Raw genomic sequence first — 15,650 nt, forward strand, 5'->3', positions numbered from 1 at the left:
CTCCCTCTCCCTCTCCCTCTCCCTCTCCCTCTCTCTCTGTGTGTGTGTGTGTTCCTATCCTTGACATGAGGCGTAACACGGTCTGGTCATAGTCATGTCCTCTTAGTTGAGTTAGAAGGGTGACTACGCCACAACAAGCCTCTCAGCCTTTGAGCATATCTTACTGTCTGTGGTCTCGTGAGACTATATGAGACGATGACAACGCTCGATAAATCGGACAGCGGGATTCCTCGTGAAGTGAACATTTTGATTGCGTCAGGGTTTATCCCTCTTGTATGTTGGGGCCGGCCTTTATTTCCTTTTTCCTCCTTGATCCCAGCCACATCAAACGAAACCAGAACTGGACCAGGCCAACGCTTATTGACGCAAACCCTCGACAGGGTCGGAGGAACTTGAAAGGAGACGCTGACCATCACAGGGAGAACGCGAAAGCTGTGTTGCGCTCCGGCCAACAGAACCTTGCGGTGGGTCAATAACAGTGTTTCTCTAAAGCCTGTGGTTGGAGTGAGGCGTTGAGCACCCTCTGGACACTGTGCCAGGCTGTCCCGGTGGATCCTCCCCGGTCACCGCTTCTGAAAGGACTGGTTCCCCTCCTCTACAATCATAGCTAGGCAGGCTGTAGGCCTGGCATCATCCCCGCTCGCAGCCCTGTGCCCGGAAACCCTGTACCATGGCAAACACAGCCCCTCTCTGCACCCTCCAGAACACAACCAGCAAACCTAATTATCTCCGCTTCTGCTCTCCCCACCGCAGCACACAGCAGCTCTCCTCCTCTCTCCCCCTCTCTCCCTCCTGCTTGTCTCTCTGCTGCTGCTGAGAGGGCTCTCCTGCTCCTGAGTGTGTGTGTGTGTGATGGGGTAAACCTTTTGCCAATCTGTGTAGGATTCAACGAGGTGTTTTGTCCCAAAGTGAAGCTTGGGCGTGTTTGAGCCGGCATGTTTGGCTCGGAGGGGATGAAAGATGGAGGTGTGTGGATGAGGAGGAGGACCCTGCAGATGAGGCCTCGTTTCCTGCCAGCCTGCTGCGGATAAGCCGGCTGGAGAGAAGAGCGGGTCCATGCGACGCTAGGTGTGCGCGCGCTAGCTAATGTGTGTGGACAATTTCTGTTTTTGCATCGTATTGTATTGCGTGCGCACGCGGGCACGTTTGTGAACGAAAGTTGTGCTAGCGGCAGCACTGCAGCACAAGGGCAGGACAATTTGCTGTGGACCTGAACTGGGTCAGCTAGCTCCAGTAGAGAAGCTACCATTCCCCCTCTGAGGAGACACCGAGACAGACCCACACACACAGCCCAGCAGCCTCTCCCCCCGATCGGGCCTGCAGGACCAGGGCACATGCACCCAGCTATCCCTCTCTATCAGGCTACACAGTAAGTCTTGTCTGCTAGGCTAAATATCTTGTTTCAGAGCTATGGAATAACCCTACGGGTTTTCTCAAGTGGGTCTGGATGCCTCATACAGAGCTGCTGGTGAATCGGACGGTTGCATTCCTCAAATAGGGATAGTGTAGTGTTACCACAGGAAAGAAGCAGTGAATGGGATTCATATCTGTGCTCTTTGAACTTTTGTTCATTACCTTAATTTTTTTTTTCGCCGAGCGTTGAAGTGGCTGTTGTGGTTGGCAAGCTGTGGTCTGCATGTTCCTCGATCTGGCGAGCCGCGCTGATTCGGTTAGCGGCAAGTCTCTCCTCCATCAAAGAGCTGTCTTTGGAACGGGTCTCTCTCTCTCTCTCTCTAATGGGCTGCGGGCGTCCCGCTCATTAAGTCGCTCTCTCCCACTCAAAAGTGAGAGGGAGAGACAACCTTGAAGACGGAGGATGCTGGTGTATCTCCGAGGCGTTGCGCGCGATGGGATCCAGCGGGAGCCGTGAAGTCACATTCTCCTTTTTGCGGCTTTTGAGACGCGTCGGAGAGGAGACCTGGATCTCCTCATTGCCGTCGCTCTTGTCATGCCTAACGCGTGCGTGTGTGTGTTCATGTCTGTCGTGTGTGTGTGTGCTTGAGTCGGCTTTGAGTGTGTGTTTATGTCTGTCATGTGTGTGTTTGTGTGTTCATGTCGTGTGTCATGTGTGTTTTGTGTGTTTTTGTGTGTGTGTGTGTGTGGGCGCAATATGACAGGGTAGGATTCCAAAGCAATTACACAGACCAATTTCCCCTCACCATGACAGCACTTGGTGGGTAAAGGGGGATTTTGCGTTGGCGCTTCTATGGTGGTCTTTGTTTTGACGTCAGTTACATTGTTCCGGTTAGCTCAGGTTGGTTCAGGTGTTTTCCTGTTCGAGAGCGACCACTAATCTCCTTTGTTTGCTTTGAGAGCACAGGTAGCGTGAGCTTTCCATGGCGTTCCGTCAACTCTCAAATACCCCGGGATTTGCATAAATGAGCTTAATGCTCATTCACGGGATTCATTGTGGATGGAATCGGGAATGCCCCCCTCGTTTCCTCTCGTCAAACAATCCAAAACTGAGTCATTTTAGTTTTGTCATGTCCGGCGCTGGCCTAATACCTCAAATGATTCATGATCCATTTGATGTGCTGTCTTGTTCACCCTCTCTCTCTCTCTCTCTCTCTCTCTCTCTCTCTCTCTCTCTCTCTCTCTCTCCGTCTCTCTCTCTCTCTCTCTCTCTCTCTCTCTCTCTCTCTCTCTCTCTCTCTCCGTCTCTCTCTCTCTCTCTCTCTCTCTCTCTCTCTCTCTCTCTCTCTCTCTCTCTCTCTCTCTCTCTCTCTCTCTCTCTCTCTCTCTCTCTCTCTCTCTCTCTCTCTCTCTCTCTCTCTCTCTCTCTCTCTCTCTCTCTCTCGTCTCTCTCTCTCTCTCTCTCTCTCTCTCTCTCTCTCTCTCTCTCCGTCTCTCTCTCTCTCTCTCTCTCTCTCTCTCTCTCTCTCTCCGTCTCTCTCTCTCTCTCTCTCTCTCTCTCTCTCTCTCTCTCTCTCTCTCTCTCTCTCTCTCTCTCTCTCTCTCTCTCTCTCCGTCTCTCTCTCTCTCTCTCTCTCTCTCTCTCTCTCTCCAGTCACATGTCTGGAAGCTTCTGGTAGAGCTGTTGAGTGGAGGCTGCCAACAGAAACGGATTAAGCTGTTTGCCTCAAATGACTAGCTAGCTCTCACTCTGCTGCAGCATACTTCTAGCAACAATATACAGTCAGTCTTCCCAAGGCTCTCTCCTGGGTTTTCATTTTGGCTGTTGGAAAGGTACTAAACCTTCTGGCAGGATCCAGTCTCTCAGTGTGGGAGAGATGGGAGCACCTTGTCACCATATGGGGGCTGGAATTCCACTCAAGTGTTCACTAATCTCCACAACATTTTTCAGGAATTTGGAGTCCTTGTTTTTGTTTTGTTTTTTTTCAGCAGAAAATAGCAATCTGCCTACCATGTGACTTTTTGGCATGAGGAGGTGATGCAGCAGTTTAGTCTCAGCTCAAGTTTGAAGGGGTCATGGATGAGAAGAGTGTGTGTGTGTGTGTGTGTGCTTGGCTTACTCTGAGGTCAACAGGGAGTGGAGCACTTCCTCTGTGGAGAGAAGTAGGGTGTAGCCATCACATGAGCGTCCTGGGAAGGGAAGAGTTAACCACAGGGCGACTGGCAAGTCGGTGAAGGAGCTACTAAATGGCTGTTGTCAGTTCAAGGCTGCCTGCTTGGCGTTTTAGATGACGTTTGCTGGCCTCGCTTTTGTTCTTTGTCACTGATCTCCGCCAACAATGAAGTCTTTTTGGAACAAGCACACTCCAGGAAAAACAGTCGTTCAAACATGAATGCGTTATCTTTCGGGATTAGCGGTTTAATTATCAAATTCCAACAGCCATGTACTTACCCTAAGGAAGTGCTGTTCTGGCTTTTGTTGCTACAAAACAGAGTTTGATTCTGACTGTCTTTGAAACTATTCAGTTAAGAATGCTGCTTCCAGCTATTGGAACTTATTCTTCCTTTAAGGGGTTGGCTAAAAGCTATAAAGATAACCCTTGTTTGTATTGCCCTCGGTCACCATCCCATAATAACTGAAATGTGGTCCGACTGGGATTTATGCTGGCTGAGATGTTTCGTGTTGGGGGGCAGTTGTCTTCATGTGGCGCGGCATGGATGTGTGCAAACGCTGCAGTGTATGGGGTCAATGTGTTTGCCAGGGTGGGGGAATATTTTTGTGGGGGTTTTCGACCAAATTCCCCCCACCCACACGCAATCATTCCCTGGGATCTTTCTCCCTTCAGTTGCATTCCAGAGGTTTGAGCCCAGTCTTTAAACATCAGCCACACCATGTCTGTTGACTACAAGCCATCCTTCACGGTCTGAAACGGCAGCGTTTTCATCATTTTCAGATACTGTCTGGCTAACCCTAACCCTAAGACCAATGGACTAATGGCCTGAAATATGTCCTAGACTCTCCTTCCTAGTGTTTCCTACCTCGCTGAGCCGTTTACCCAGGCCCCAGCGAGGCTGAACAACAATAGTCCTCATCTGAAATATCCACCATGACCGGGGCATTCCACCACGCATCGGATCTGTCCAGAGCAGTTTTGTGGTTAGATAAAAAAATCGAGTCTCCACCGATAAACAAACCCGTGGACTCTGGGAATACAAGACTAGATTGAGTCTGTCCGCTCTGGCTCCTTGTGTGATTGGCCCGGTGCCCGCGTGCCCGCGTGCCCTCCAAGTCTCCGCCGGCGTCAGTGGCCCTCTTTATTCCCGTCCTTAATGGAATAACGGTGCGTACCAGACCTGGGTTGGAAGTTAAACAATCAATGGTTGTCATTTCCATTTGATTACATGGCAGAGGCATACGTTCTTATCGGTGCCTGTTATCATCCGGTGGTTGGGGGGGGCGGCAGGGGGGGGGGGGGTGGGAGTTTAGAGCTTGGTTTTCATTTTATTGGGGGGCCCCAGCTAGCTTGGAGATGCTCTAAACTAAAGTAATTGCAGTGAATACTGGAATGGCTCGGCCCTGCAAGGAAGGGGGACTGCCCACCCCCCCCCTTCCCCCCAAGGAAGGGGGACTGCCCCCTCCCCCCCCCCTTCTCCACAGTCCACTTCCTGCTGCAGCATTAACTCTAATCGTGTTTCAGAAACAGCCTGTGCTCCTGTTTTCTTCCTCGACATCCGTGATGATGTCAGATGTTGTGTCGGGGATCGGAGACGCTGCCCGGCGAATGGTAATGCTGAGAAACAAGTCTGTCGTTCAGCTCGGTGGGGGGGGGGGGGGGGGGGGGCGATGATTGAAGGAGAGAAACGATTTCTCTCTTTCCTCCCTGTGTTCCTTCCCAGCTATTACTGAAGGCTAAAGGAAATCATTGTCATACCTGTCCAGTTGGACCAGCACCTGGCAAAGGTGTCCCAACAGTTGAAGCAAGTGAGATTTCAATTTTCCTACACACACTTCTGTGTAGCACTGACCTCCCCGTATTGTAGTCCCCGTGCTGATGCGCGGAAGGAGAGGAGAATGAGTCAGATCTCTGCAGTGTGCTCAGCCGTCTGGTACAGGACCCTCTCCTAGCATGGTCACCAGCACACTGCCTCTTTGTGCCTTCTCTTTCTCTGTGAGAACGGCTGACGTGGACGTTTTTCGGGAAACGGACGTCGACAGCTTCTCGAACCCGTCGAGCAAACAAAGCACTCTGAAGTTGCATTCCGTTTCCCAGCGAAACCTCTCTTGAGCGTGACTGCTCAGACTAGTGTTCAGTACCAACCTCCCACAAGTCTTTTGTTGTCAAATCAGACCCGCTTTCTCGACCAAGTTTGGTTGGTCTGTGAGTAATAGAAAGCAGCAAAGTGTGTTCCTGGTCTGAATAGTACACATAATGGATTAGAAGTGTCAATGTGTAGCTGGCCCCAGCTGGTGTTTGTGTGTGTGTATGCACGTGTGTGTTTGCGCGCGCGCGTGTGAATCCAACACACGGGTTGGGAGAGTTATTTTGGGCTCCCCTCAACTGCAGAGCGTGTGAGGGGTGAGAGGAGAACACTATACAGGCCTCCCTCTGCCAAACCACTCAGAGCCTGTTCAGCTGCACCCTCCACCTCCCCTCCACCACCCCTCCACCCCCTCTCTTAAAACACTACAGACGGGCTCTGCTCCCCTTCTGTGTGTGGCAAAACTTCACTCTCTCTGTGTGTGTGTGTCTCTCTGTGTGTGTGTGTGTGTGGGCTGTAACCTTGGCCCACATGGGAAAACACACACTCAAAGGCCAGCCGGTCCAGAGGTGAAACCTCTCTGTCTCTCTCTCTCTGTCTCTCTGTCTCTCTGTCTCTCTGTCTCTCTCCCTCTCTCTCTCTCTCTCTCTCTCTCTCTCTCTCTCTCTCTCTCTCTCTGTCTCTCTCTCTCTCTCTCTCTCTCTCTCTCTCTCTCTCTCTCTCTCTCTCTCTCTCTCTCTCTCTCTCTCTCTCTCTCTGAGGTACTGTACAGCCAGGTGACCTCTGTAACCCCAGTCGGACTGCACTCAGATATCTTACCCAGGGAAACTCTCTGCTGTTTGTGGTGTTTGCAGGATGTAGCCTGGGGCGGTGTGTTGTAGCTCTGCTGTTTCCCCTCCACTTCTCTGCCAGTATGGGTTGAGACAGAATGGAGAGTACGGATTTTGACAGATTTTGCCAATATGGGTCCAGACAGTATGGGTGGGGCTGCATTCCTCGCAGGGCAGACACCAGAAAGGTGAGAGAGCTCCTCGTCGTTTCCTTTCCGTTCTAGAAACCTCCGTGCGAGCCCCTCGCATTGTTCAGAGCTCTCTTCCACAAGCTCCAAATCACTTTGAAACATTCCCCTTATGGCAGCTTAATGTCTTTATCTTCCGCACCCCATTGACCCGTGTTTTTATATCCAGCACTAAGTGGGGGGGTTTTCGGAGGCATTTCTAGTCACCGGCCAGACGCCCGCCTCTGTGGTCAGATAAGGTGTGTCCACCAGTGAGGAGGCAGATGTGACGGCTGGAACGTGCCCGTGTTCGAGCCGGTCCACAGGGCCACAGGTGAAGAGGACACTAAACTGATTTGGCAGCTGCTGGCCGACCACCGTGAAGAACACCCCCCCCCCCTCACCCCTCACCCCCCCTCACCCCCCCTCCACCCTCGGTCTAGGAATTGTGGGTAATTAAACTCGGCGGACCCTGGCGCACTGCAGACATCTCTGTCTGAAAGGGGGAGACTCAAACACAAACTCTCCACTGTTCCCTTACTCCTCCAAGAGAGGGAGAGAGGGAGAGAGGGAGAGAGAGAGAGAGAGAGAGAGAGAGGGAGGGAGGGAGGGAGGGAGGGAGGGAGTGAGAGAGGGAGGGAGGGAGGGAGGGAGGGAGGGAGGGAGGGAGGGAGGGAGGGAGGGAGGGAGGGAGGGAGGGAGGGAGGGAGGGAGGGAGAGAGGGAGAGAGGGAGAGAGGGAGAGAGGGAGAGAGGGAGAGAGGGAGAGAGGGAGAGAGGGAGAGAGAGACAGAGAGAGAGACACAGAGGGAGAGACACAGAGAGGGAGAGAGAGAGAGAGAGAGAGAGAGAGAGAGAGAGAGAGAGAGAGAGAGAGAGAGAGAGAGAGAGAGAGAGACACAGAGGGAGAGAGAGAGAGAGACACAGAGGGAGAGACACAGAGAGGGAGAGAGAGAGAGAGAGGGGGAGAGAGAGAGAGAGGGGGAGAGAGAGAGAGGGGGAGAGGGGGAGGGGGAGAGGGACCCGTGGCTTGGAGTCTTCCAGCGCTCTCCCCGCCGCCCTCGTCAGTAAGGAGGAAGGCGTGGAAACCCCTGTTCCCTCGGGCGGCGGATGATGATGAGGATCGCTGTTCTTCTCCTAATCATCCCTGAGCTCATACACTCAAGCGCTAACTGCCCCACACCACCAGCCCTCTCTGAGCCTCAGGAGGTCATTGCTAAACCAGAGCATGGCTACTGCCACAGACACACACTGAGCTGGGGACGGTCGCTCTTCGAGGATTTGACTGGTCTTCCCTGTGTCTCTCTGTCAAAGAGAGAGACAAAGAGAGACAGAGACAGAGAGAGAGACAGAGAGAGACAGAGAGAGACAGAGAGAGACAGAGAGAGACAGAGAGAGACAGAGAGAGACAGAGAGAGACAGAGAGAGACAGATCACGGTGGAGCAATATCAACCTGACCTTTGACCCATCTGTAACGGGACAGTTGGGAAGATCCATGTCATTCCTCCTTTTTCAAATGGTTGTTTTAGGCCATGTTCCTGTTTACTGGGCTACTGCGGCCCATTATGCCTGCATTGGCATTTCCTGTTGCAAAGAATCCTCCGGACTCCGGCCAAAGCAGTAGCTGGAGGAGGAGGGCGGGTGATTTAGAGGTGGAAGAGGGAGACGAGGCAGAGGGAGGGATGATTTTAGAGGGGGAGGTGGAAGAATGTTTGGGAGGCAGGGGAGGAAAAGGAAGATGGAGATGAGGAGGATGAAGAGGGGGGGGCGGGGCTTGCTGCAGCTGGTTGTGCGTAGGAGGTCAAATGGAGCAGCGCTATTGGAGAGGACCTCCACCACTCACAGGGAGGAGATGATCCATATCTCATTGACATCAACACTACCCTCCATCTCCATCTCCACCCCCCCCACCACCCCTCCCCCCCCCACCCCTCCCCCCCCCCACCTTGCTACCCGATTCTAACCCACCTGCAGAGTACCACACCTCACAGCAGCCAGGGCATGAATAGTGCATGGCTCTGGAATCATATTTCAAGTAGTGCATGTCCAAACGTGATGGAGGGCCTCTCTTATTTACCAAGGCCCACGGGGGCTCTTCAGAGCTGGAGAACGGCTCTATTAGACATCCAAATTCAAAGGCAAAAAACCCTCTGGTTCACACAAGCAGGCCGGCCTGCACCTCTTCCATCCTGCCTCAGCCAAAAGGATTTATGCAGCATTTATAATATATACTCGTTTGAGCACTATCACTACCCTGGCATTTAAAATTCACTTTTTTGCGATGATTTCAAATGATCAAACAAATGTGTGTTTGGGATAAAAAACCGCAGTAGTGCAAGCCAAGGGTTCAAAGACTGCATTTCTTTTTTCCAGCTCTGGCACATTCTCAAAGTTCTACTTTGGTAATTCTCCATGCTGAAAGTCTGAACGCACAGAGAGCCAGACAGAGACTGCTGTGGCTTCTTTAGACATTCATGGAGAGCTTTAAGCAGAAGCTTAAAAGAGCGCCACGCATTTGACGCAAATGCTTCAACTATTGTCCTTTTTCGTGGCTCATTATCCCAACAGTCGATGTCCACTGATTGTGTTGGCTAATACTGTATGCCTCGAGTGCCATTCATGTCTGATTAGGAACAGTGACACAATTCCTTCTGACAGAATCCAGTGGCACTTGTGTTGGAATGAAAAGCAGCTCTACTCACCGTATAAGTAGCTACTGTTCCTCTCCGGCGCTAAATAAATGACGTTGAGGCACGATACATTATAGTTTGTTAGCCCTTCCCTCTCTCGTTATTACTCTCTCACTCTGTCTTTCCATCCCTCTCGCTCTTTCTTCCTCTCTTCCTCTGTCTCCCTCTCTTTCATTGCCTATTCCTCCCTTTGTCTATTGTTTGCCGTCTGCCACTCCTGAGCGATGCTCCGACGGTGCGAGTTCAGTCACAGCCTGGTGTTTTCTCTGGCGGACTGAGAGATGAAAGGGACTGGTACATGGAGTGATTATGAGTGAAACAGAGGTCGTGCCCTCCGAACGACCCCTGAGAGAAGTCTCTACCAGGACAGTGGGGGTCAGAAGCCTTTGGAAATGCAGCACAATGAAGTCTGGTGTTTTTATTTGCGGCGTGGCTGGCGAGCGCAGACCGTTTCTCGACTCCGACCGCAGAAACACCGTTAGAACTTTGCACTTGGATCTTGGATCTTTGGCCCTGTGTGCACATACTACCCTTTTGTGCTTAGCACATCGTCTTCCGTGTAACAGTAAGGCAAGTCTTCCTCTGAAGAAAGTGTGGGCTCGGTGGATGACGCACGACCCGGTAACATTACGCGTCTCTTGGTTTCATCTGGTTTCTGTGTAAACCGGTCACACAGAGTGGTTTTACATCCAGTTAGAATCGCCAAGGCGTCTCCTCACTCCTCTCCTCTGCAGACATCTGAAGGGGTGGTAGGGTTAGCACATTAGCGTGTCTGGTCGCCATTCTCTGTTTCTACTGTGCTGCGCGGCGAGGCTTTGAATAGCGCACACATGGAAATGCTCAGCCTGTCTGTCGGTCGGTCCAGCCGGCGTCCCATTGACCCGGCGTGGGTTCAAGTCCAAAGGTATTCACGCACACGCTATTCTGACACGGTCCGCTGGTTCTCGGTCCAACCTTCAGAGAGCCCTCAAGAACAGAGCCGAGAAGAGTATCGCATTTCTTTCATTCAGAAAGAAGACGAATAAATAAAAAAACGCTGGCCTGGAGCGGCGAGGTCCTGATAGATTTATCTATGTGCTCAATAGCTCCGTTATGAGACACAGATATATCCAGGCTCCGTGGTTCTCCCCCCCGAGAGCTGAAGGTTGGCTGTAAATCCTCTAGGATGTCTGGAAGAGTCCGGGCCGTTCTGGCTAGCTCCGACGCCAGACAGCGGACACTTGCACGCCCGCTGCGATATCAAGGAGCCGCTAGGCATGCTAGCCTGTTAGCGTTAGCGGGGAAGACGAACGGCGTTGGGCCGACGGCGAAAGATGGCGAAAGCTCGATGGTGTCATCGTGATGGATGTCACGGCTGTGTGTCAAGTTAAGACGGGGAGAAATATGTCTGTGTTTGCTGACATTCTCCCCCCTCAACCCAACCTACAACCCCTCTCCCCCATTTCAACATCCCCACACCCCCCCTCCCCACCCTCGCTTCCCCCTCTCCCTCCCTGGGGATGTAAGCTTTCAGTGCTAATTCCTGGGGGGTGGGGGAGGGTGGTGCTTTTAGCCCTGCTCTGTATCAGCCCCAGGGTCTAATGTTTCTCACTCACTGAGGGCTGGGGGGGTGGGCTCCATTCCTCATCACTTGTTCCTCACAAATTCCATGAAATGGGATATCCTGTCATAGAGAGAGAGAGAGAGAGAGACAGAGAGAGAGAGAGAGAGAGAGAGAGAGAGAGAGAGAGAGAGAGAGAGAGAGAGAGAGAGAGAGAGAGAGAGAGAGAGAGAGAGAGAGAGAGAGAGAGAGAGAGAGAGAGAGAGAGAGAGAGAGAGAGAGAGAGAGAGAGAGAGAGAGAGAGAGAGAGAGAGAGAGAGAGAGAGAGAGAGAGAGAGAGAGAGAGAGAGAGAGAGAGAGAGAGAGAGAGAGAGAGAGAGAGAGAGAGAGAGAGATGGCAAGACAGAGAGACAGAGAGAGACAAAAAGAGACAGAGAGAGGGTGAGGGGGGGCCGTGGCTGGACAATGAGCGGCACTAGGCTAATGGCCTTGCAGGAAGTGGAACATATGTCCTCTCCCCCCCCCCCCTCGGAGCTTTCAGACCTCACGTGAACCGAGCATCCTGCCAAAGCTATCCTCCCACACACCCCCCCCCTCCACCGCCCAGCCCCAAGCACCGCTCCCCTGTCAGAGAACCATGGAGCCAGTCCAGCCCCAGAGGTAAAGCATACCATCAGCTTACAGCGAGCCCCACCCCTCCCCTGACCCCCCCTCCTTCCCCCGACCCCGCCCCCACACCCCCCCACGCATTGGCCCGGCCACCCCTACTGCCGATCTCTCTCCAGCGGCGAATTCCTCCGCTCACTCCAGGCCGCGCCCGCTAACTTAACAAACAACCCCTCAGCGACCGCCGACTCCTCCCATTGGCCCCCAGGGAGGTCCCCGTCGACGAACCCCGGTGGACTCCTGTTTTGTTTGGATTTCCTGGCTCCTCCCAACCCCCCCCTCCTGTTGGTGGAGGAGCTGGCGAGGGGATTGTCCTCCTCATGGTTAGCCGGTGTTCTGACCGAGTTGCTCACTTGGATCTGTATTTATCCTGCAGACCATGAAGTGTGAGGAATCCTTGAAAGTGTGTGTGTGTGTGTGTATGCTGTGTATAATTGGTGCCATATGTGAGAAATTACCCAAGGTTTTCCAAACAACTCCCAGCCAAATGAATCAGAATATCACCCTCCTACCTATCAGATTGTCTGAGGCCTCGGTGTGGTGTTTCTTTCCTCCTGCAGTTTCTTCGCTGCGGGGAACCGAAATGGATCGAGTGACTCCAATCGGACTGGCATCAGAATTGCGCTTGTTCTCGCGTCGGTGTGGGGGCGGGGGGAGGGTGCCAGGGCAGAGGGGGAGGAGATGGGAGGGAACGGGAAGAGAAGGAGAGGGGGAGGAGAGAGAGAGAGAGAGAGAGAGAGAGAGAGAGAGAGAGAGAGAGAGAGAGAGAGAGAGGGAAAGGGGAAGTAGAGGAGTGGAGAGAGAGAAAGAGGGAGATGGAGAGGAGAGAAAGTAGGGAGAAACAAGATTTGGAGGGTTGGGGAGAGGAGTGAATATGTGCGGTGGCTTTTGAGCCGAAAGCCCATCAGTCTGTCCAGTCACCCTAGTTTGATCCACACTCCGGGATTAAGCACAACAGAACAAAAAGGAAAGGGGGGGGCGAAGGGGGGGGGGGCAGCAAGAGGAAAGGACTTCTGGGAAGGGGTGAGAAAAGCAGGGGACACAGCTCTATGAAACCAGGAGGCCATGCGTGAATGAGATGAGCGAGGGGCAGACGTGGAGGATGGGGGGGAGAGAATAGAGGGAGGGGGGGGGAGAGAAGTGGTAGAGAGAGGGAGGAGAGAGGGGGAGAGAATAGAGGGAGGGGGGGGGAGAGAAGTGGTAGAGAGAGGGAGGAGAGAAGAGGGAAGAGAATAGAGGGAGGGGGGGGGAGAAGTGGTAGAGAGAGGGAGGAGAGAGGGAGGGAGAAACACAAGATTTGGCTCGGGATCACTTGCTAGAGGAAGGTAGATTAAAGTCCCATCATGCCCGGCTGCGTCGTCAGGGCTTTGGCCCCTCTCCTCTGTAGTGTTGGTTTTGTGTGCGTGTGTGTGTGTGTGTTTACTTGTGTGTGTGTGTGTGTGTGTCCCTCCACTGGTTCCAGCGCATCTGTACTCTGGCTTAGCCAGCAGGGTCCCACCATCAGGACACCCTCACCATCCACGCCCAGCACACACACATCAGGTCTCCCCCTCCGCCTCTCCCTCCCTCCCTCCATCCATCTCTCTCTCCTTCCCTCCCTTTCTTCTTCTCCCCCTCATTCTCTCCCTCCCTTTCCCTCTCCTCTCCCCACCCCCCCCTAGCTTTTATCACTGCCTTTCATTCCAGTCAATTAGGACTTAGCCAAGCTGCCCTCATCCCTGCTGCCTGGGCTTGGCTGTGGAGGCCCGTTGTGGTGGCCAGGACCTGGCCTGCTTCCCTAAGGCTGGGCAGAGTGTGCTCTCTTGGGCCACTGCCACACATTGTCACCCCCCTCCGCCCCACCATCCTCCCATTGTGATTCCCTGCTTCCACCTCACTCTTGTTTGGCATCACTTTTCTACTTCCTGTTTGTTGTCGTGTTGACTGGGTCCTCGTGCGCCTTGCTCCCTCCGAAACCCTGGTCATGTGACCCAGGCGGGAGGGATGCAGGGAGGTGGCCGGCAGAACAGAAGGGATAATGGGAAAATGGAGGACCCAAGGTTACCCAAGCATGCTTTTCGGGGGATTAACTGTGTAAGAGGCATGTAATGATCGCTGGCCTGTCTCCTGGGGGAAAATCCTGTTACCCACACGGCACCAGGGACAAGGTGCAGGAAGAGAGAGAGAGAGAGATCAGTCAAGGTGACTCTAATAACAGTCTGCTGGGAATCCAAGCCGCTCCTCTGAGGTAACCCCTACCGAGAATGACAAAAGGCAACTCACTTTCCGTCAAATGAATAATTGGTGTACACTAGGCCTTTTAATAAAGTACTGGAGGGTGATTGGAGAACCGATCTTCCTCTAATGAGGATATTTGGAACGAAGACACGTGGAACATGCACAGGGCCAAAGGGACTTGCGCGAGTGTTTTCCTCAAAGTGAATGGATTTTCTGGTTTGCAGACAGCTTCAGGGCTGTTTGGTTTCGCGGTGGCCTTGCTCCTTCATTCAGGGACAGAAAAGTGAAGGATTGATGAAAACAACATCGACCAAAAAAAGCTGTGCTTTCAAGTTTGTGCAAACGGCACACACGGTCACTCTTCACTGCACAAACTCATAGAGGGAATGTGTTTGCCTTCCCCATCCCTCCCCCCTCCCTATCTCTCCTCCCCCCCCTCCCCTATCTCTTGTCTGACACAGGACTGATAGCTTATTGAGCACAGTGATGAATGAGTCATGGATTGATGGAGATGGGAGGAGTGCTGCTAATTGACACTGTCTTATCTCTACATCTCCCTCCTTTGTCCTTCTCTTTCTCTCTTGCTCTCTCTCTCTTTCTCTCTTTCCTCTCCTCTCTTCCCCACTCTTCTGCTTTCATCCCTCTCTTTCTCCTCCCTCCTCTCTCTGTTTCCCCTCCTCCTCTACCCCCCCCCCCCTCACATCACACACCACTCCACATCTGCCTGTCCTCAGAAGCGATAGGCGCCCTGTTTGATAAAGTGTCAGATTGCGCAAAGCTCAGTGTGCGTTTCAATAGATCAGACATTTGATTGAATTGCAGATTACGGATTGCAAACGCATATAAAACGCAAATACATGTTACATATTCTCATGTTTTTGTTCTTCTTACAATAATACAGCGTCGATGCTATTGACAGTGGAGCTTGAATATTATGTGTTTACCGTCCTCCCATCCAGTTTGGTATAGGGGTGTGATTTGACCTTGCGTGTCATTGCTTCCGTGTGTGTGTGTGTGTGACATACAGGAGCTCCCAGGCGGTGTCCTGTCTTTACACCATTGACTCAGAGCTGCCAGTTTTCACACATCTATGTACCCTGTGACGTCTTAACGCATGCTCCTAGGCCTGTAGAACGCGCACACACACACACACACACACAAAAAAGTGTAAGAAAGATGTTTGGAAGGAAGGAAGCATGTCATGGAAATGAATGTAGAGAAACACAGGCGTATCTACTCATTTCCTGTAGCAGGTTACCTACTGGAGCCTTACATCTTGTGCAGGAGATATACTGTAAAGTAGTGTACACACACACACACACGTGCATACAGACTCATACACATACACATACACACACAACTAGCAGGTCAAGAGTTTGTCTCCTCAGAAGTCTGTGAGGAAGGTGTGTGTGTGTGTGTGTGTGTGTGAGAGAGAGAGAGAGAGAGAGAGAGAGAGAGACAGAGAGAGACAGAGAGAGACAGAGAGAGAGAGAGAGAGAGAGACAGAGAGAGACAGAGAGAGACAGAGAGAGACAGAGAGAGAGAGAGAGAGAGAGAGAGAGACAGAGAGAGACAGAGAGAGACAGAGAGAGAGACAGAGAGAGAGACAGAGAGAGAGACAGAGAGAGAGACAGAGAGAGAGACACAGAGAGAGAGAGACAGAGAGAGAGAGAGAGACAGAGAGAGAGAGACAGAGAGAGACAGATCAGAGTAGGGTAAGCATGTATGTGTGTGTTAAGGTACCCTCTACCCTCTCATGGAAAGAGTGTTCCAGAATTGGCCTCTATCTGTCCTCCATCTCTCCTCCATCTCTCCTCCAGACCACCAGACTACCACACTAATGCTAAACCCAACACCAGACAGCTTTTAATCTTTTATTTAAGACCAAGCTCCTCCAATTCACTCCCATACTCTTAGCATCTGTGTG

At 52.3% G+C, this 15,650-nt stretch overlaps 1 protein-coding gene across 2 annotated transcripts in view; it reads left to right on the top strand.

The window, feature by feature from the left end:
- arvcfb (ARVCF delta catenin family member b) overlaps positions 1–15,650 on the top strand; it is a 76,667-nt gene that overhangs the window by 9,416 nt on the left and 51,601 nt on the right. Inside the window, exon 1 of one of the 2 annotated variants that reach the window (XM_084694587.1) lies at positions 125–464. The exons of the other annotated variant lie outside the window; for it this stretch is intronic. Coding sequence (XP_084550713.1) covers positions 276–464 — 189 coding nt within the window. The 5' untranslated portion in view covers positions 125–275. Of the gene's footprint in view, positions 1–124; positions 465–15,650 lie in introns of those variants that run through there. 2 annotated transcript variants of the gene reach the window in all.

This window comes from Hypomesus nipponensis, chromosome 28 (genome assembly GCF_054491055.1).
Source record: "Hypomesus nipponensis isolate SF chromosome 28, ASM5449105v1, whole genome shotgun sequence".
In the NCBI taxonomy this organism is placed as follows: Eukaryota; Metazoa; Chordata; class Actinopteri; order Osmeriformes; family Osmeridae; genus Hypomesus; species Hypomesus nipponensis.